General features: G+C 41.1%; 1 protein-coding gene across 1 annotated transcript in view; it reads left to right on the top strand.

The window, feature by feature from the left end:
• The window catches only part of si:dkey-191m6.4 (rho GTPase-activating protein 22), a 45,917-nt gene that overhangs the window by 12,017 nt on the left and 11,347 nt on the right, over window positions 1–22,553 (top strand). The window contains exons 3-4 of the mRNA XM_039787630.1: window positions 6,788–6,875; window positions 20,770–20,898. Coding sequence (XP_039643564.1) covers window positions 6,788–6,875; window positions 20,770–20,898 — 217 coding nt within the window. The remainder of the gene's footprint in view (window positions 1–6,787; window positions 6,876–20,769; window positions 20,899–22,553) is intronic.

The following is a 22,553-nucleotide window of genomic DNA, read 5'->3' as shown; positions in this document are numbered from 1 at the left end:
TGAGAAAATGAAAGCTCAGATGGGCCGATCTGGAATCTTCTCCTTATGAGGTCATAAGGAGCAAGGTTACCTCCCCTTTCTCTGCTTTGCCCGCCCAGAGAATTTGGCCCACCCATGAGAGAGAGAGAGAGAGAGACATCATGGCTTTCAAATGAGAAAAGTGGCAGTTGGTCAAGGCCCCCCCTCCCCTCTCCTCCTCAATAACTACTGACACAGAAATGGCACATCCTAAGGAAAGCTCATTGTGGGACTGGCTCTAGTGGCTGTAAATCTGCACCAAGGCTGAATTTCAGGAAAGAGACTTTAGATACAGTATTAGGGGACCACTAAGGAAATAAAAGCATCCAAAGAGCACCATGTCATGGGACCTTTAAGGGGGCTAACTTGCTAGTGGCCATAGCACAATGCAACAAACTGCAGCCAGGTAAAGGGACCGTAATCCAAGCCTAAACTCCATATCCTACATCTGCAGTTCTCCATGTACAGTAGCTGAAGACATCAGGTCCACAGGGCTAAAAATGGCCTGGAGTAAACACACTAACTAATAACACCAGTAAGTGCTCTATACCAACAATACTACGGCACGTTTGTTTGTTTTTTTCTTTCATGTCTGAGATCAGATGGAAGTACAGAGTGGTGACGATGACTCACCACACACACAGGACATCTTGGTGCATTAGCACAAACAGCCGGGTTTCCTCCTCCATTAGTTCACAGTCATTAAAATAATTACAGAGCAGAATCTCTAATCGATCCCATCGCTTCTTTGATGGGGAACATCTTTTGTAACCAGGTGCTGACTCACATTTTCCCCATCATGATTCTGATTGAAGTCCACAGGCAATACGGTAGCTGGCCCGGACTGACCTCACAGTCATATAAACGGTGACGGGCTGGACAGTCAACGCAGCTGACAGGCTTACAAAGTTGTAACATGAGGCGATGGTGTAATCCAACAACAAAAGACAGAAGGGGCAGGGCTGTGACACACACACACACACACACACACACACACACACACACACACACACACACACACACACACACACACACACACACACACACACACACACACACACACACACGGCCTTTAGAGCATAATAATCATCATCTCTTTACATTCCTGGCTAAAATCCCGACACCTTTATTGATTTCTTCACTCTGTGTGACTGCTGTTGGTTTAATGTAGGCAGCAGCTGTCTGCTATCAGTCTTTTAGTCAGCGCACACACACTCACAAACACACACAATGACGTTTTCCGCTCCTCGCAGTCTCCATTCTGTGGGGAAAAAAACAGACTGAAGGCTTTGACAGACTGTCTTTAATCAGAGCTTGTCAATACCCATCCAGCCTGTATTGATTTTAAATTCCCAGTGGATTCAAGTCACACACACACACACACACACACACACACACACACACACACACACACACACACACACACACACACACACACACACACACACACACACACACACACACACACACACACACACACACACACACACACGGCTGTGTGAGAAGGTGTCATTCTGCCCTTTTTTCTCCCTCTCATCTTCTAATCGATAGGAAATACGAGGCTGGGAGTGGTGGGGATTTTATTGTGGGAGGGAGGGAGGGAGGGTATGTAGGCAAATCGCCGCAACAGAACAAGACCATCCCCCCCTACAGAGATGAAAAGATGTGATAATTGGTTGAAGGGAAGGAGACACCGACGCAGGATCTATACATGTTTTCTTTTTCTTTTCATCATGTAGAGGGTGACTCCACTGCAGAACAAATGGACTTCACTTACTGGGCAATCAATTTCTATTTCAGGCAACAGAAAAACACATGGGATCATTAGTGCTCGAAATACATAATGAGTCTTCAACTGCAATTAAACCCCAAATAAAATGCAACTTTTCAAGTGGTGAGACATCCTGTTTTGCCTGCTAAATGCTGTTAATGTCATGTTTGGATGTAGAGACCGCCTGTCAATCAAACAGTGTGGGCAGGACTATGGCGTCTTTTCTCTTCAATTATCCGTCGATGGAGGTTTAGTTCGGTGGCGCACTGTTCTTGTTCAGCTATGTGACCTACGCAGTTCTTTCTTTATGAATATAAAAGAAACTGGAAACATACATTCACTTCCTGTATAGCAGATGTGGAACCATGGGATCAGTCTAATTATAAGAATTTAAAAGGAAAATGATTTTTTGTCTACCTCTTTTGAAGGATGGCTCTTTTATATGGTATATTGATGTCAGCTCATAATTTTTTTGAATGACAAATGCAGCACAAGAACCCTAAAGTCAACACTGAAATGACACCAAAAACAAGAAAAAAGATTAAAAGGAGACAAATTATGCTCATTTTTCAGGTTCATACTTGGATTTTGGTGTTCTACAAGAACATGTTTACATGCTTTAATGTTAAAAAAAAACACATTTTCTCATGTCTGTCTGTCCTAATATACCTGTATTCGCCCTCTGTCCCTGAAACGCTCCGTTTTATCCCCTGTCTCTTTAACACCCCCCTCCCCTTCAGAAAAGCCCAGTCTGCTCTGATTGGTAGGTTTTGTTTTAATGGTTGGTAAAAATGTGGTAGGAGGTATACATTTTGAGTAAACGATGTAAACCCAAGACTTGGTATCTTAGGCTGCTAATTGCTAAACCAAAATATGTATAGGATTTATAAATGGATCTAAAAAGCATATTGAATCCATGGGATGACATTTCCGACTTGGCCCCTGACTTCTATGATGTGTATGATTTTAGACTTTTATTACGCTTTAGATTTTAGACAAATTCAGTCTGAACATACGGCACTGTACATTTTTCAGAAAACATGGGATGTTGACTACAATTTAAAATAAAGTTCTGTGAGAAGAACCGCACATTGCTGGTTCATTAAAAGGTAGGGGTCAGTCCTATGTTCCCACAGCCCAATGGTCCCCCAGTCCTATGTTTCCACAGCCCAATGGTCCTACAGTCCTATGTTCCCACAGCCCAATGGCCCCCCAGTCCTTGTCCCCACATCCCAATGGTCCCACAGCCCTATGTTTCCACATCCCAATGGTCCCACAGTCCTGTGTCCCCACATCCCAATGGTCCCACAGTCCTGTGTTCCCACAGCCCAATGGTCCCACAGTTCTATGTCCCCACATCCCAATGGTCCACAATTCCTATGTACACAGTCCCAATGTCCCCCCAGTCCTAATGTTTCCACCGCATAGTCCTAATTAAATCCTACAGTCCTATGTTCCCACAGCCCAATGGTCCCCCAGTCCTATGTCCCCACATCCCAATGGTCCCACAGTCCTATGTCCCCACATCCCAATGGTGCCACAGTCCTATGTTTCCACAGCCCAATGGTCCTACAGCCCTATGTTCCCACATTTCTAAGAATTTTTCTTAAAATTAGGCCCTATGTTCCCACAGCCACATTGGGAGAAAGGGGGATAAAATCTGATACAAATTTATGAAAAAGGAAATGTCGGAACATAGGGCCTAATTTTGGAAAAAAAATCTTAGGGCTGTGGGATCATAGGCACGCTCCCAAAAAGTATTAGCGTTGCAGTTAGCTGTCTCTTAGAGTGGTGCTTCTGAGCACTGAGTGTGGAGTGGTCAGGTTCTGTCAGTGGTTTACTGCTGCTGCCTTGACTGGGACCCAGTATCAGCACAGGTTAATATTAGGCCTGAACGATTAATCGAAATTTGAAAGAATGCCATTAGCTAATGGTGAATATTAATCGAATGTGAAATATTTGGTTGAATTTTTGGTGTAACGTTTGATTTAACATTTTTTTATTATTATATTTACAGTTTTGTCATATGATAAATGCTGAAATAATGTAACATATCACAGACTTTTTACACAAATGTCCTATTTTCAGTGGATCTTTCATTTATTTTTTTATGACTTTATTTAACATGATCGTAGAAGGTGCAGTAAGTTAAAAAACGAAATCGCAAATTGAATCATAATCGCAATATCTGGCAGGAAAATCGCAATTAGTCCCCCCAAATTGTTCAGCCCTAGTTTTTATGTGAGGAGGACAGCTGTTGAAAGACTTGGCCGGAGGTTCGTGGCATGTGTTAAAAAAAGCGGTATCTGAGGTGGTTTATGTGCCTCAATTTAAGGCCTTTACACACACGGTACCAGTCAATAGCAGTGTGTGATACTGTGATACTGGGGTAGGGCGCTGCCAAAGAGAGAACGAGTCTTCACAGGTACGGGCTGGTGCTCTGGCCCGGGATGATGATTGGCATTTATGTGCAAACCAGGTTAAACTGGGCGTGTCCACATCTGTTTGGGGCTTGTTAAAGGCTCATGCATGTAGGCACCATTTCAAATGAATTGCAACAAAACATGTGCTCTAAACTCACTCGGTCCCCAAACTAAAGCGTAGAAAAGGACAAACTATCCTACATTTCCAGCTAACACTGCTCGACCCTGTGATTTGTGTTCTTGGGTGACGTCTTGCCTCCTTATTCATTCATCCTCGGCCAGCTTACTCGTGTTATTCCGAGCACATAACCCCCTTGGGAGCTTCCCCCCCCCCCTTAGTTCCTGCCCTGCCCCTGTTCTCCATCCATCCACAGCTCCCACCCCTTCCATTTGTTGCCATGGCGACTAATGTTGGCGACAGCCCGGCCCTCTGGTTGAAGCGCTTTGGAAGACTCTCCTCCCAGTTTGATGGAGGATGCCAGCGTGCAGATTAACGGGGGCAGACCCACAGATGCTGGCATCTCTTCACAGCTCACTTGGCCTCCGTTCTCCGGGCGTAATGGGTATTGATCTGGATAATGTATTCTGATAATCTGTCTGGGTCCTTCTTCAATCACAGGAGTGGCCGCTTACAATTTTAGAGGGGTTAAGAGGGGAGCGATAGGAAGGAAGGAAGGAAGGAAGGAAGGAAGGAAGGAAGGAAGGAAGGAAGGAAGGAAGGGGAAGGGAGAACGAAAGAAAGAAAGGCCAGAAGGCACGTACGGAGGAAACTAAGTCAGGGCTGAACACAAAATATCTGATTAAATAATTGTGATTATTTTCTATTAATTAAACTACTGGGTCTGCAAATGTGGTCTCCATGGTATTAAAATATTACTGTATCTACGAAAGTATATATACGTATCGCCCGGAACTCCCAACTTTTCTGTCCCAGATCTGCTCAGAACAATTTGTTACAGATATAGATCAATTATGTATACGAACTCGCCGGATGGTAAGAAAAGACCTTTAACCTGAGAGAACACAAACCAAGCCAATCAGGTGGCTGTATATTGCCCACAAAGAACATCTTACGTTAAAGTCAATACAAACCATGTAAAAATCATACATGCCTCTTAAAAACTGTGCTATAGATTGTTGTGTGTGTGTGTATGTATATGTATACTGCCCTACAAAGCAAAAAGGCAGTAACTGCATTTTTGGTCAAAAATGAGTTATTATCATTTTCATGACATTCAAGGCATCCTTTGTTATGTGACAAAACATCTTATCTCAAATGTGTGTCGTTTTGGAGAAAAATGGTAGTCGTTTGTACAGTAACTGCAAAAAGCCCTAGTGAAACAAAGCAAGAGTACAGTAACATCCATTACTGTATTCTTGTTCTGTTTTACCTAACAAAAAATAACCGTGTTCCTGCGCAGTGAAGTTACTGTTTCCATGGTGAACACACACAGCTGATTTCGCGGCATCCTCACAAGACGGTTTTAACATTTGCGATTTCACCCTTCTAACTTCACACAAATGTATTTATTAAATTAAACATTTAGAGGCTAGGCTATCACAATATAAACACCTGTCAGCCGCCAGGGCGGGACTTTCTCTCAGAGGTCCATTCAGATAGCATTATGCTAACAGGCGATGTTTTAAATAGCTTTGCTTACCTGCCCCTGATCCTCCCTGCTCCTAGCTGTAACTTTATCCTCTGTAACTTCACATCATCGCCGATGCCATGTCATCATTTTGTTGTTCATGTCACAAAGTTATAATCCAACCAGCGGTGGAAAAATATTCAAATACTGTTTAGAGAAGTTAGCGAGTTGTGAGCAAAACTGACATTCTATTTACTGTAAGCATCCTTTCAACAAAACAAACTCTTGGTGCGCGAGCCGGCAGGTATTTTGCCCCCTTAGCTCTCAGGCTCAAACACATTGGTTCCTGTTCCTAAGCATTTATTTTTTGAACGGTTTCTTCTTCTGAATATAAAATTATATATTTAATTTGGATTCCCCTTAATTATATTAACCTAAAATGGTCAAATTAGTTTTGGTTTTGGTATATCCATGTTCAGGAAAACAAATGGTTCCAATTATTTCAAATACAGTGTATCTAACACACCCAGAGCCCAAGTTGTGGCAAAATAGTTTTTGGAGAATCTGTAGTTACTGCCTTTTCCCTTGGTATGGTGCCACGTTTTTGGTAAGTAATACAAAGCAAGAATACAGTAACTGCAAAATAGGGGTAAAATATCAAATTAAATATGAGGATTGATATGTACAAAGAATAAGCTAATATCAAGTAACAAAAACAGCCACATGTCCAATAATCTACCTACAACTACTTAGCTGGATGACAGGATAACTTTAAAGTCATTTTTCTCAGTTCTGCACTCTGCGTAGTTACTGCCTTTTTGCTTTGTAGGGCAGTATATGTATGTATATATATATATATATATATATATATATATAAAATTCAAAGAAGAAAAAAGGGATGCCGCGAAGCTAAAAAGACATATATGGAAATAATATATTTCAGCCTGTTATTTGAATGCCTCTCTCTCTATCTTTGTGTATTTCAGGGCTGTATACCTCTGCAGGGATGCCAAGTCAACGAGCTCACAGCGAACCCGGACGAACCAGGAAGACACCTTTTTGAGATTGTACCCGGTAAGACCCACTAGCGCCTCATGCTCCTCCTCCTCCACCATCTTCATTTCTTACCCCTGATTCGGCTTCACATCTGTAAATCATTCACTATAAATGACTTTTATGCTCTTCAAGTTGCTATAGTGTACATTTGACTTCATCTTCATCTTTCAACATATCTGGTTACACTTTACTTGAAGGTATAAGAGTGACATGACACTGTCATGAACGTGTCATAAACATAAACAAGGCATAACCATTTATGACATTATGTCATTAGGTTTTTGTCATGACAAGTTAGGGTTAGGGTTCATGTGTCATGACACTGTCATGTCACTCTTATGCAGATACCTTCAAGTGTTACCACATATCTTGTATTCTCACTGTGTACGCTTTATCTTAGATTATGAATAATCCAGGCACAATGCAAACTTAATAACTTTCAGATCTTATTTGGAATATCAATGTGAAAGTGGTGGTTATAAATGCCAACATTGTCAACAGTCATCATGCAGCCAACGCATTCCCATGAACAAGTATAATAGCCTGCGCTGGTCACATGACAGTTAAAACTTCAGCGGTCTTTACAGTTAACTTTAGCCGAGAAAAGGTAACCGTGTCACCATGAGTGAACTCAACTGCAACGGCTGACAAAAGGTGAGCGTCATGCGGCGGTGACAGTTACGTTTAGGCATCAAAAAGACTAGTTAAGATTAGACAAAAGATTGTGGTTTGATTGTGGTGTAAAAAACACCGGCCCCCTTAAGTAGAACTCCCGGGAAACGAACACACGAACACACCTCCCCCCCCTCCGGACACCACTCCGCTCCCCCGCTTGAAAGCCTTGTGTTTTATGAGCCACCCATTCACCCTGACTTCCTCCCTATGCAGACCAGAGCGCTCTTATACAGCAGCAGTCAATGTGGTGGCGGCGCATACAGCAATAAATACGTGGAATACATACGAATTGCAGTACATCACTTTTTGTAGCTATTTGTACCAATGGTTCATAAGAACAGCCTAACACAGCACATTACAAAGAACATTAAAAGGAGTTGAAGATAGAAAGAATTTTTACACCATAAACAGTAGAAGCACACCTATGGAGAGGTACCCTAGCTGGTACAGAGGAGATATTTCCCAAAAATGTGATTTTGAAGTGATGCATGAAGCAACAACACTGGGTTACACTTTACTTGAAGGTATCTACATAAGAGTGGCATGACACTGTCATGAACGTTTAATAAACATTATAAACAAGTCATTAACCTTTATGATATAACGCTTATTTTAGTAAGTGTCATCTGGTTTTTGTCATGACAAGATATAGATATGGTTAGGGTTAATGTGTCATGACAGTGTCATGTGTTCATGACAGTGTCATGTCACTCTTATGTAGATACCTTCAAGTAAAGTGTTACCCAACACTGCAATATTTCCTTATTGAAAGTGTCTAAAAAACACATACAAGCGAATATATAAATGGAACCACAGTTGAGAAACATAATAAGAGACACATTATGTATGCTGTGTTCTTGGATTTGTGATCATGATCTGAAAGGAAACAGTGGTTCTTATCTGTACTGCTTTGAAAACATCAGTCCTGTGTTAAACCGACAGTATAATTAAAGGTATCCTCTGGTGGCTATTCTGTATTCAGACAGCAGAGAGCACTATTAGCAAAAGAATTGTCGCTGTGGTGGCCAATCTCCTTACCTTGGCAGAGCTGCTGACATGTCACGTACCAGTGTTCCACCTCTAGCTGCGAAAGCCAATTCCTACAAGAGAAGTTCCATCAAATAAATAGAAAATAAAATAGGCACTCCATCATGTGGGAGCTGCTCTGCGACTGGAGATCTCAGGACTGTTAGTGGGCCGTCACGCTCCACATGTTACACTCACAGCTAACATATAGAGGCTTTGCCTGCGGCTGAACCATCTGGTTAGACTGACCTCATGCAGCCCTTCAAGTTTTGACTCAATCAATACAGCACTTGCTTGTACGTGTCTTGAAGTGTGTTCGTATGTGTGATGTTTTGACTCATGTTGAGGCATATAAAGAAAAAGAAAAGAAAAAGTCATCAGTGGAACACGGTGGCCGACAGGGGCAAAAGCACCGCAACTTAAACCTACATTGTGTCATTTTTTTTTTTTGTTGATTTTTCAAAAAAAAAAAACTTTGTTCTTTGACAAATATGTGCTCATTCATGTGAAATCGCTTCCACCTACTAATATAAGTATTCTCGTAATTCTCGAATCTGCCATTTAGAATCATTCAGAATACATACGGGCGAGTCGCTCGGCCGGCATGTTGCGTCTCCGTCTTTAAAACACATTGGCCAAATACATTTCGCGCTTTTACACTCAGCGGGACCGTGACGAATGCCAGGGGGAGATTACTCGCCAGGGAAGTGAAAAAGAGAATTAAAACGACAACGCGCCAGGCAAAGCAACAAGACCAAAGTTAATACTGCAGTGGCTAGAACAGCTGCGTGTAAACGATGGAGATACTAAGAGCTAATTTCAGGGTTCGGCCACCGTAGGAGTTAAAACACGCTCGGAATGGGAGGGGCTAGAAAGTAATATTCAGCTGGTAGTCATATACAATTTCACCGCTAGATGGGAGAAATTATTACACAATGTAGCTTTAAGAAAACATGCCAATAGACAAAACATCCAGTTTACACAACGGAAGGCAAGGTTATGTCAGAGAGAGTGGATGTTTTGCTCTCCTCATTTTTTTATTAGATTTTTAATGTGTGTTCTACTTTTTAGTAACATATTTGGGCTTTGAACTAGTGTTAGCTAGCAAGCTCTTGTAGAAGTCAGTCTCTAACACGGTAGCTACGTAAACCGGTTGCTCTTTTATAATGCTGTAAAAGACTGGGGCCAAACGTAAAAATGAATATTCCCCTCTTTACTACTCTTTTCTTCCCGTTTCCAAAGCAAACCTCTCATCTGCTCTCTCATCTGCTCTCTCTCTCTCCCTCCCTACCTCCCTCCCTCCCTCCCCGTGGGATCGTAAGTCAAGCTGTTCCACTCAGCGCTCCCCCTAGAGGCCTGAAGAACTTCCGTTGTGTAAACTGGATGCAGCGATTTTCTGTTGCATTTGTTTTCGGGGTTTGTGTGCTTTTCATTTTGCATCATTTCTGTTTTTGCAGCGCGCTTCTGTATTCGGTTGTGTTGTGTGTATTTGCAGCGTGTTCGCTAAATGCTGCGCATGTGTTGTCAAATTAATGAAGATGATTTCTTAATTTGCTTGTGTTTCGTCTATTTGCATGTTGGGTTTTTTTTTTTACGTGGCAGTGCGTTTGCCCCTGTCGGCCACCGTAGTGGAAGCCTTTGAGGGGCTGTAACCATGACACCTCTATAAAACTACTAGTTTATTCTCAAAATCAAGTCCAAATGGGCAATCCAAACTGCAACGCAGCAGGAGTGCAACGATACATCCATCTGGATCGATATGTCGATTCAATGATCAACGACTCGGCATCATTGGCGCAAAGTAAAAAAATACCGATGTGTATTATTTATTTATTTCCATTAGATAGTGCAGATAGACAGCAAAGGGAAGACAGAAAGGGGATGACATGCAGCAAAGGGCCCCGAGTACATATCTTTAAGATGCACCTTTATTTTGAAATTCCCACTTTACATTTACTGTTTTTAATTCAAAAAAATCCGTTTTTCATTGAAATGGCTGGAGGAGTTCAGAAATAAAAGTGTCAAATCCTTTTTTTAGTTGCTTTTTATAAGTTGATATAAGTGGAACCGATTGTGTGAAATGGGCACATGAAATTGTCTCATTTCGATCGCGGGCCCGTGAATTGCATCAAATTCGTATCGTGGCAGACTTTGTGATGTCAGCAAATATCGTATCGTTGTCCAAAGAATCTATAGAATATAATAATGTACCGTGATTAAAACTTACGATTTGCACCCCTTCAACCCGGCAGCTGAGCTCACTGGTAGTGTAGTACAATCTCCTGGCTCTCTTTATCACTCAGTCATTAGAGGACTGTTTGCTCTGTAGGTCTCTGCCTGTGTTTGGAATAGTCGACAGGGTTGTCAGTCTGTGTGTGTTCGGTTTATAGCAAAGTAAACATAGCAGAGGGGTGAGAAGCCCGCTGAGTTTCTACGGACAGAGCTAGCACCCTGAGAGGCAAGATGGGAGGGAAGGAAAGGGCAGATAGCACAAATAGCACACCGGCCCTTTTACCTTGTCTCCTTCTCCTGCCATTCACTGCATGGGCCACAGTTAACGCACCTTTGATAAGAATGTCCAATAAATCCACGGAAGATGCCGGAAAAGTGGGAATTTAGTGCGCAGGTGCTGTTGCCCTGATGTTCATGGACTCATCTCCGGTGAAAGTACTTAGGGAATGGCAGCAGAAAACTGAATTTACAACAAAAACAAAGTCAAAACAATGATCACCGAATCACGGTGGCGACCACCGTTGGCGCCGTCTTGGTGATACCACCGTAATGAGAGACAAACATTAGTAGTTCTGATTCTGATGATAATGCAGCGACCCAGGGAGGAAAGTAGTTGGCTGGGGGACAGATGCAAAGAGACCGGGAGAAAGAGAAGGATGCAGGTCAAAGGAGGAGATAGAGATAGGTTTTCGAAAAGGTTAGATTCTAAAAAAAAAAAAAGAGGTTAAAAACAAAAAAGTCTTATTTAACCAGGGAGACGGCAGCTTATTGGAAACTCTCTGCCAGCTCTGGCAAAACCCTAATCAGCAACAAGCACCGAAGCTCTTTTACACAAATGCCTTCCGCTCTTATATGCTATTCACTTCTAATAGGAAAGCAAAGAGTCTTTACTGTTGGCCAATGAAAAAACAGCCACTCACAGACATCTCAGCCATCACTGATAAAAGGAGAAGAGTGGTTCTTAAGGGTTCTTCGATGAGGCCTTGTACATGAGTCCTTAACTTGACGGCTGCCTGATTCCAAACTCTTGTTTTACAAGCAGGACAACAGGTTGGTCCGTTCCGTGGTCGTGTGTCGTGCTGTTTGCTTACCTTCGTAATTTCCGGATTTCCCTATCGTCTCCGTGGTAAACGTCACAATGCTTTGAACTGTGGGTAATTCCCTGCATCGATGCAGACTCACGGAAAGGGCTCGGTAAGTGTGTACTCAAACCCTCACGCCCTTTGAAATTCCACATTGGTAGGACTTTGGGATTGGGCCAGGGACTGTTTAAGGGACGTTTTTGACATGTCTCATAAGGACTGTTATCTGGAATGTGGACTTATGAAAGACAAACATGTAGAGGAGGAGCAGAAGCACAGAGTTTAAATGTATTCATTCTAAGGGGAGGCGAAAATAAATCCAGGATGAAATAAAAATGACAGAGAACATCTAAACATTTTTTTTTACATTACCCTCCCTTCAAGAGAAGAAGAAAAAAAAATACCTAGCCTTCCCTCTTTTCTTCCTCGTTTTCTAATCTACTTTAGCGCACAATAAATGCCTGGCAATAGCAGTAGTACAGTAGCTGCGACTTTGAAACCAAGTAGTAGGAAACCACACATCTAAGAGGCAATACTGCTAACAGATTATGGACTCCCAGACTGATGATAAACCATCGATTTGAGGTCAGACCAGCGCAGAAATGAAGCTGTTGGGTTTCTCTCACTTTCAGCACTCTTTTGTCGACTGTAATTGTAGCCCTGCCCTTCAAAAGGCGCCCGGAGACCTCGGCTGTTCATCTGGGCCATGTTACTGACTGATGGGCTTTGCTTTTGTTAGACGTGCGTGTTATTCTGGAGTACCCAGCTCTGTTGCAAAAGGTAGATACAAGACAGATAGCAAGATGCTGAACCCCTGACACCCCCACACACACACACACACACACACACACACACACACACACACACACAACACACACACACACACACACACACACACACACACACACACACACACACAGTGTTAAACGTCACCAGTGCACTTCTTTTTCCACGGCTATGGCTTTACCTACAGGCCTCGTCTATGAAGCAGATTGAGGGATGGGGAAAAGAACAGCATCCTAACGGATTGAATAAATGTAGAAAAAAAATGTGAAATCATCATTTAGTAGTTAGCATTCATAATGTGTCATGGAAACACAATTTCAGGATCATAGCCAGAATAAAAATCTCCACAACACATTCACCAGAATAACAGTTCTCCTGGCAGTCAGTTCTAAATGTTGCTCAGTGGAAGCAAAAGAAGTCCAAAATTCAACCCCACTGCTCCTTGTAATTTCCTCTTGGCATTTGAGTGAAATAACAGTGGTAGTTAAACATGCAAGCAATTAAAAAAATGGGACTCCCACCGTGCTTTTTTTTATCTGTAGTCCAGACAGAGCGAGCAGTGCACCCAAACAAAGACAGAGTCTGAACTGAGCTCGTCTCGGAGCCTGTAGGCATGAAGGAAATGGGCAAATAACTGTGTATTCTAAAATATTCTTTGTATTTAATGGCTGACTCAAGGCTATAAGCCCTCCGTTTGTGGTTAGTGTGAAGCAATTAAGCCATCTGGAAAACAGCCCACACACACAAAACACACTTTGTGCCTGTACAAACATGACGGCTTCTGCTAATTCATTATGGTGGACTAGCCATTTAGGCAGTCCGCACACTGTCCGCGCAGGATTTTTCTGTGTTTTAGAAATTGCTATTGTACCGATGAGCAACAACAAGCCCACGTCCGTTACTGTTACCCTTGCCCACTGACATCTGTAATATTAACACAACTATATGTTGGCTATTATGGTAATCCTCAATGGGTCTGTTTGTAGCCAGGTTTTGAACCATAGCCATTTAAAAAGGCATTGCAAGACGCATATAGGGTCAAATAGGGAGGTTTAAAGAAAAATGTCACATTAAGATTCTCGGGTATTGTGATTTTAGATGCATCCAAGGGGAGAGTGATTTTTTGTTGTTCTATTAAAAAGGACATAGTTAGACAGTTAGATGAGAAAATTGATACTACTAAAATGTCAGCTAGCAGCAGCTTACATTTCAGGTTGTGTATGAATTAAACAAACAATATATAAAGTGTTAATAAGTAGACTTTGGACAGAGCCAGGCTAGCTGTTTCTCCCTGTTTCCAGTCTTTGTGCTAAATTAAGCTTGTTGGCTGTACGCAAATTTGCGTTTCCTAGGACGGCTAAGGGATGTCCCGCCCCACTCTGCCTTACTCCGCCTCCGATTGGCTTACCCTGGTATTCTTGCCCTAACCTTTACCAATCTCACTCTTCATGCCTAAACCTAACCAATCCAACCAACTAAAGCAACGAGTACTAGCAAATCAGAGGCGGAGTAGGGCGGGTCATACCTTCTCCATCCTATAAACGCAAATGTTCTCACAGCATAGATGTGAGAGTGGTGTCAATCCACTCATCTAACTCTTAGCAAGAAATCAAATGCACCAATGTCCCGCAAATGTCAAACTATTACTTTTCAGATCTTATCTTATAGCTGCACTACTTTCTGCTTTAGATTTTGTAACTTTGCGTGAAAATACTGGTCACTCCTGGTGGCTGATATTAGACTACACGACTTAAGACTTTTTGCAGTGTATACACAAACACCGACAGTCATGCTTTAACCCCCCATAGGTACCAATCTTACACTGTAAATGTGGGTCAGTGGGATAAATAAACATACATTACTGTAAATACAAACAATTTCAAGAATGTTGTGGTCGCACTGAGGACAGTGAAGACGTTACACCAAACCAAAAATCACATTGACTCAATATTCTTGTCATTTACAGTATGAAAAAGAATGCAACTTAACAAGCGATGCTTAATATATCTTTAATGTATTATAATGGTTCATATTGTGTGAGATTGCTCTTCTGTACAGTATTTAATTTAGCCTCCATCTTTGTTGTTTAGTAATCGTTGCTGTGAGGATTAATCAAAACAGAGAAGGCAGTGCTGTCATGGCTTTTCTTGTATCTTGTTTGAATAAAAATATTAATAATTGGAACAGGTAGTCCAGGTATGGTGGTGGCCAAAACATTTGATAAGAATAACTAGGTCCACAGCATATTTCAATTGTAGATTATTTTGACAAGAACCAAAAACAACCTCAGGCAGGTTCTATCTCTGTTTGGTTAATATTTAGAAAGGCATGCCTTTGCTTAATTAGTTTAGATGAAGATATAGAGCCTGGAGAATGTGCTGTCTTTAACCATGTCGAATGTTTTGTTAGCGTTTCTCAGCTAGTATTTTTTTTAAGAAAAGATTCTCTTCATAAACGGATAAAATGGAGAATGAGGACTACAGAGTTGTATCGAAGCACGCATCACCTACACGCTTGCACTCTATAAGCTTAGGCTAAGTGGCATTTTCAAGAAATAGACAGAGCCACACTCAGACTTCCTGTGAACAGCAGGGTCAATTTTGTGTTATAGTAATCAGTGATAGAAAGTGGCAAAAGTGCAAAGAGAATATTCCATTCATACGGTTCTGTATGATCGTGGAACAAGTGGGAAGAATCCAAAGTCTACACTTCTGCCTTCATCTCACAGACATTGATGGCTATTGTCTGTTTTGTGTGTGTGCGTCTGTGTGTGTGTCTGTGTGTATACAAGTTTGTTTGGCAAAGATTGGAGGACAGCCCATCTCTCTGCTACTACACACACACACACACACACACACACACACACACACACACACACACACACACACACACACACACACACACACACACACACACACACACACACACACACACACACCCAGAGAGAGAGAGGGAGAGGCAGAATGAGAGAGAAAGAGCCTTGTTCCACTCCTCCTCAGGGATTTGCTTCTCCCCAGGGGGGCTGAGGGAACGAACCTGCTGCCCACACTGTTGAATGAAAGAAACAGGAAGAAAAGAGCGAATGAATGGACGCAACAAATGAGTGAAGGGTAAGAAGGGGGACTCGTTTGACGAGTTTTGTCTCGGCTGGCAATCGAGCATGCCTCACTGGCAGGTTCTGGCCGTCAGTGCTACCTGCGTACTGATCTGCTTCCAAGCGGGCAAAGCCCTGACGGAGAAGCCGCTTCATGCTGCAGCTTTAGGCCATAGCCGGAGCCAGAGCCGGAGCCAGTCCCAGCTGCGGCTCACTCAGACATGGGGCCGGTGTGCTGCAAGCCGGACGGACTGAAGAAACAACATCTCCAAGGTAACTGGAAACAGATGCTGGAGATTTTGAACTCGTGTTGTAGAGGCTGGAGTGGAGCGCGTGAGTACCTTTGAGACTGATGGAAGCTCAGATATGCAACCTCTTCTTTATGGCCTTTTCAAACTAAATCTATTCTTTAAAGGATGATTTATTTTCAATTTTCTATGAATAAACAAGACACAGATAGACAGCAGACTGGCTTTATATGCACAGTTTTGCGGAAAGCCACCTACATGTACTTCTGCAGAAGTGGATGAATTGTCACCGAACAAAGAAAAAGAAGAAAAGTATTTGGTTCAATAATTCCCATCCGGCAACGTACTTTAGGTTCAGACATATTCTTTTTTCTTCTTTTTTTAAGATGTATTGCAACTTTGATCTTGGTATCTATTTAGCAAGGCAGGAAGTACCCTGATAGGACATTTTTTATCATCTGGTGACTTAAAAACTCTTTCGAAGCAGCTAATGATTACATTTATTTACAGATACTGTAGCTGCACGATTGATGGGTCTGCTACACACAGTTACTGATACAGTATGTCTGGTTCCGTGTCTACTGTACTCATAGTGTGTGTCACATGCAGTATATATTGTGGTGGGAGCTTGTTGTGTCCACAGCTGGATGAAAAACATGAGGTCAGATCTGAAGAGCGGCTGTAAGGCCAGGGGTCTTTGGTTGTGGTTTAGTATTCACTGGGAGGTTATCCATGAGTATCTTTAGTCTGGCCAGTAAAGTTTGCGTATTCAGCATTGTTTTTCCAAGTATTTTTTCAATTTTGTACTCTTTCCCTCCCTTTTTTATTGTTTCTTGCACAGCTTTTAGCACTATAAATCAAGTTACCATCACCGTCCTGCAAAATGTATCCTTTCTAGAATATTACATTTTGTTAAGAAAAGTGTAAAAAGTGGTTTGTAAGCTTGAGTAGTTAAGTGCCAAAATGGCTCGTCATACTACTCGTGAAAACAGTCTTAAGTGAAGGGTTCAACAAGCTGAGCAGAAATCCTAAAATGCTGATTGTCTATCAACTAACAATACAAAGCAGCAACAATGTTTGAATTCTCTGACACACAAGCTAGAATGCTATTGGCTTCTCTCTCTCTCTCTCTCTCTCTCTCTCTCTCTCTCTCTCTCTCTCATAATACTAATAATAAGCAGCACAGAGGTCATGTAAAGTTGATCCCCACACAATTCATAGCGCCCATTCATCAGTCGCATTATTAATACAGGACTTGGCCTGAAGGACATGAGACACACCGACACACCAAACGGTGTATAAACTGCATGAAGAGTGGTTAAAGCCTCTAAAAACCACTAAACTAAAATGAAATGTTTTAAAAGAATTGTTTGGCATTTTGGGAAATATGCCAAGAGTTAGATGAGAAGACCAATACCCCTCGCATGTCTGTGCGCTAGAAAGGAAACTACAGCAAGGACGCAATTAGCTTATTTTAGCATACGGTACCTATGCACTGGAAACAGGGTGAGGCAGTTTGACGGTAGCACTAAAAAGCTAGCACTAAATGCTTACTAATACAAAAAATAGTGTAACAACATTTATACTTATATGTAAAAATGTATACCTCTTTTCTAGTAACCCTTGGTACTTTGATGTATCTGCTTGTTTTCTGTTTTTCAGTAGGATTGATATCACTTATGTGCGTTCAGTAGTGTTAGAGACTGTTAGCTTGACGCAGGGGCATCTTCTACCAAAAGCAGTTCACTCTACAGTTCGCCAATTCACTGTACATGTTGAGTGTTCTTAGCTGGCTTGCTAACGTTAAGTAAACCTACGTTCAGGAATCTAGTTTTGTTCAGGGGCGGAGGGTGTATAACCCTTGCAGCTTGTGAGGATGGGACTGTACTGCTGCGTAAAGTTAGCGGGGCTAACTTTAAGCTAGCTGTTGATGGTCAGTAAACACATCCTCCTGGTTTCTAACAAAAGTAATGTACAAGTAATGAAATTAATTAGTTTTGCTGTTGAGTTATGTAATTATACTTTTTCAATGAGTAGTTGATTACACTTTTCAAGTAACTTGGGACAATATCAAAAATTCATGGCTGTTGAATGCTAACTAGAGCTGCAAAGATTAATCGAATAGTTGTCAATATTTAAATTAATCGCCAACTATTTTGATAATCGATTAATCACATTGAGTAATTTTTTATGAAAATTCTGATTCCAGTTTCTTAAATGTGAATATTTTCTAGTTTCTTTACTCCTTTATGCTAGTAAACTGAATATGCAAGACATTTGAGGACGTCATCTTGGGCTTAGGGAAACACTGATCAACATTTTTCACAATTTTCTGACATTTTATAGATCAAACAACTAATCGATTAATAGAGAAAGTAATCGACAGATTAATCAAGAAGAAAAATAATCGTATGCAGCCCTAATGCTAACAAAATAATAGTTCCATCTTTGTTGAAATAACAAGGTTTGATGCTTTCGATGCAAGACGATTGATGCTTAAGAACTGAGGACCACTGAGGGCGATCCAACATCAAAAGGTGCATTACATCACCTCTTCTCATACTCAGAAGGGCCCTCTCTCTCTTCATGTTAGCAATTTAAAAAGCTCCCATCGTGACATCAGAAAGGATTTCAGCACTTTTCAGAATTACCTGTTCTTTTTCCTGCCTTCTTTCTTGTCCACATCTCCCATTCAGCAGCGTCTACGAGCAGTCAGACATTTTAGGGAACTATAATTGTAAAGAATTATAGCTTCAGTTCTTAAATGTCAGACACTCAACAGGCTTAAGCTTGGCTAAAATGTCAACGCCTGTCTGATGATCACCACGTGGAAATCAAATTGATCCTGAGACTTTGGGAGGAAAACTCAGTTTAACATTTGCCTGCAGTCAGTGTTATCTTAATTGGCTCCAAATAGGAACTTTGTACTCCTCATCTAGCAAGACTTGGATGTTCCAATACTTTTGGTGTCTGTCGGCTATGTCGGGATTGATTTTAAGTGGCTCTGCGGCTGTTGTGTGTGTGTGTCTGTGTGTGTGTGTCTGTCTGTGTGTGCATGTCTGTGTGTTATCAGGGCCTGATTGATTAAAAAGGAAGTGTTCGATGTGCCAAGGCTCCTTAATGTCTAAGTGTCCTCTCCCTTTTTTTTTTTCAAATCACCCTTTTAATTTACCTCTTTTCCTGAGGGCAAACTGGATATTAATAATTAATATTGTGCATATTCTCATACGCAGACTCTATGCATTTAATGAGGGCAAAATATCAAATAAGGCTATATCTTCAGTTCACTATTTCCACCGCACTGGGGCACATCTGAAGACAGACCACAGCGTTGTTTGTCATGACAGTGTGACTTTGCAAAGCTGGGTGACAATGGCACTTAGCTTTATGGCACCGCTGTTTATATTTGGATTCCCTCCTCGCAGCTAAATGACTGGGACAACAATGACTGGGACTGTGGCAACAATAGCATCCGACACAAATGGCTCAGACAAACAGGGAAACCGATGACATTATGTCCCAGATTATTTAAACGTGCAAGCAGAAGAAAACAGTCAATGCACCAAGGTGATGGGTTCAAGATAATACGATATATTTGCGCTCTGTGGTGTTAATGGGGTTTTTATGTAGCGGTCGATCGTGTTTCACAGTGTTAAGTGAGGCATGTGTGAAAATTTTAAAAATTGAGGCTACCTTGACTTGTGCACTCACTGAAAGCTGCTCTGGATCACAGTGCCAAGCAGTTTAATGCATTGAATGAAATGTAAACTGGTGCCATACAGTAATTACAGTAAGTACAAACGCAGAAAATGCCTAACAGGACAATTGTGCCATCTAGTGGTGAGAAACCTTTCCAGCACATTGGTTTTTATCTGAATCAACCCTATTTTTTGGTATACTAAGGCTCAGTCCTTACTGCAGCGGTCCAGGTTAGAGTCCAGCCCGTGGCCTTTTGCTGCATGTCCCTTCTCCCCCTCTCTTCCCCCCCTTTCCTGTCTTCATCTATCCTTTCAAATAAAAGTTTTTAAAAAGCCCAAAAAAGAATCAGCTACAGTACAGGTACACACTTGGATGATAATTATTGTGTTCAGCAGTATAACAGTCATTTAATTCAGTGTTAATACAAAAGAATATTAATATTATTTTGTAAATGCTAATTTTAAGGTAAAATACCAAATATTGTTAGTGTACACCTTCTCAAATATGTCATCCCCCAACTCTCTCCTCACTTTCCTGTCTTCATCTGTCCTCTTGACTCTTGACTTTAAAAAGGCCAAAAGCCCTCAAAAAAATCTTTAAACAAAGTCATTAAAAAGAACATTGTTGGACTAAATGCAGGCATCAATTTCTGAATTTAAATATTGTGTGGTGCTGTATTTCAATTTGATGATGATGCTAGATTTACATCTTGTTTGGATGTTATTATCTTGCCAACACCATTTTAACGGTTGTCTAGAGTGTCCAATAGGACTGTTAGGTTAACCACCACCAATAAGCAAAGTAGCAAACTGTATTAAAAACACATGCATGGATTATCAACCCCAGGGCCCGACACTTCCTGACCCTTATGCGATCATTGCCATATTGTCAAGAAAAATAAAAGGTTGGGACATGATGTATGGAAAAGCTACAATATATGTCTGCTCATCAACATACCACTGGTTTAGTTCTATAAGAAATGCCAGAGTTCTGGCAAATACATATTTGCAATCACTGGTGTACTCACCCCTACCTCGTGTCTCCTTCCTCTCCATCGTTTGTCTGTCCAGGTGGGACAGGAGAGAAGGACCGGGCCCCGATCAGCCATGAGTCCTTCCTGCTCATGGCAAACTCCCAGACTGACATGGATGACTGGGTCAAGGCCATACGGCGGGTCATCTGGGCGCCGTTTGGAGGAGGTGAGGCCAAACCTTTGAACTGAAACGCGATCACTTTTAAAAACACAGACAGACTTTCATCCTCGAGCTTGTCTGACCTCATAGGAATGGGGGACAATTAAAACTCAAGGCTGTTCTAATTACGGCTGGGTATCGGTACTCAATACCTACCGAAATAACCCAGCACCAAGCAGGGCTGGGTACCGCCAATGATTTCTTAAATTGATTCGATTCCGACTTACAAGGTCTCGATTCGATTACATTTCCGATACTACATAAATTAGATTTTGCTTGGACATGAGAGATTCTCAGAGAACGTATGCTGTGAATTGTACAAGTAGAGCTGTAACAATTCAAAATGTTCCTGTACAATTCATTGTCTCAGGAATAATTGCAATTAACAATATAATGGTCTCTTTTAGCCATATTTAAAAAAAAAAAAAAAAAGTATTTATTTGACTTTTTCAAACAGATTAAAGTTTTGAATGAATTGCAGTTAACGTATTTTTGTCATATCACTGATACAGCCTATGAAGTAAGCTACGCCTCTTTATTATCATAAAACCTTGCATTTTTTTTCTTAAATGAACATAAAATTTATAATAGAACATTTATCCTCATCAATAAAAAGCAAAGCACTGATCTTTAACAAAAAAACAGATTCAATTAAATTAGCACAATTATAGTCATCACTATTAGAAAAACTATGTGGCAAAATAGTCCGCACTGCATGTGTACAAAAGTTTTTTCTAACTGTATCCCCTCGTGTCATTTTTGTTGCTATGAAAGTGTATATGGACAAGTGCCAAAAACTAACAAAAAGCATAGCTTTAGCTCAACAGTAATAATACCAATAGCAACCAATAATCACTTATACAATTACAATTTGGCATATCCAAACTAAATCAACAATTAACATCAACAGCCATACCCCTTATGTAGGACCTTAGCTAATGTAGCAATTCATTGGGGTTAAACAAAGGAACCGCGATTACGTAAAAATAGTGCGATTAGACAATTATGTTATAATTGTTACAGGCCTATGTACAACCAAGAAGCAACCCTCAAAAATGTGTTCATAATGCAGCAGGTTATTAATGTCTACATTAAGAAATGACCCCTAAAAAGTGAGTGGTGGATTATACATCCATGGTGAAAATATATTAAAAGATCGATTACAGGATCAGATCGCTAAAAAAAAATAAATAAAAAGACTGATTTGAATTGGAGAATCGAATATTTTAACCCAGCCCTAGTACCATGTAGTATCAAAACTTCTCCAGTTAAAACGATACCTGCATTCCATACCTTTTATACCCAGATGTAGAAAAATTTGACTATTTGTATGGTTGTGGCAGCCAATTACCGCAAGCGTTCTTGGATTCTTTGAATTGTATAAATGGGGAGCAGCGGTGGTAGCAGGTCACGCTTCCATTCACATGATGGGTATCGAATGGAAGTAGGAAGGTATCAAATAAAGTACTCTATTGGTATCGGTACCACTTTAAGGGTACTGGTATTGGTATCGTAATTTACGAAAGCCAGCCCTAGTTCTAATGAAACATTTGAGGCTGCAAGAAGCCTAAATGAACAAGACACCAAATCATACAAGCAAGACCGATTACCTCCAGCTACAGTAACGATTCTGTTCATCATAAAATTTTATTCAAATCTCT

Source organism: Perca fluviatilis, chromosome 21, assembly GCF_010015445.1.
Source record: "Perca fluviatilis chromosome 21, GENO_Pfluv_1.0, whole genome shotgun sequence".
Taxonomy (NCBI): Eukaryota; Metazoa; Chordata; class Actinopteri; order Perciformes; family Percidae; genus Perca; species Perca fluviatilis.
This window is presented reverse-complemented; position numbering and strand designations above follow the sequence as displayed.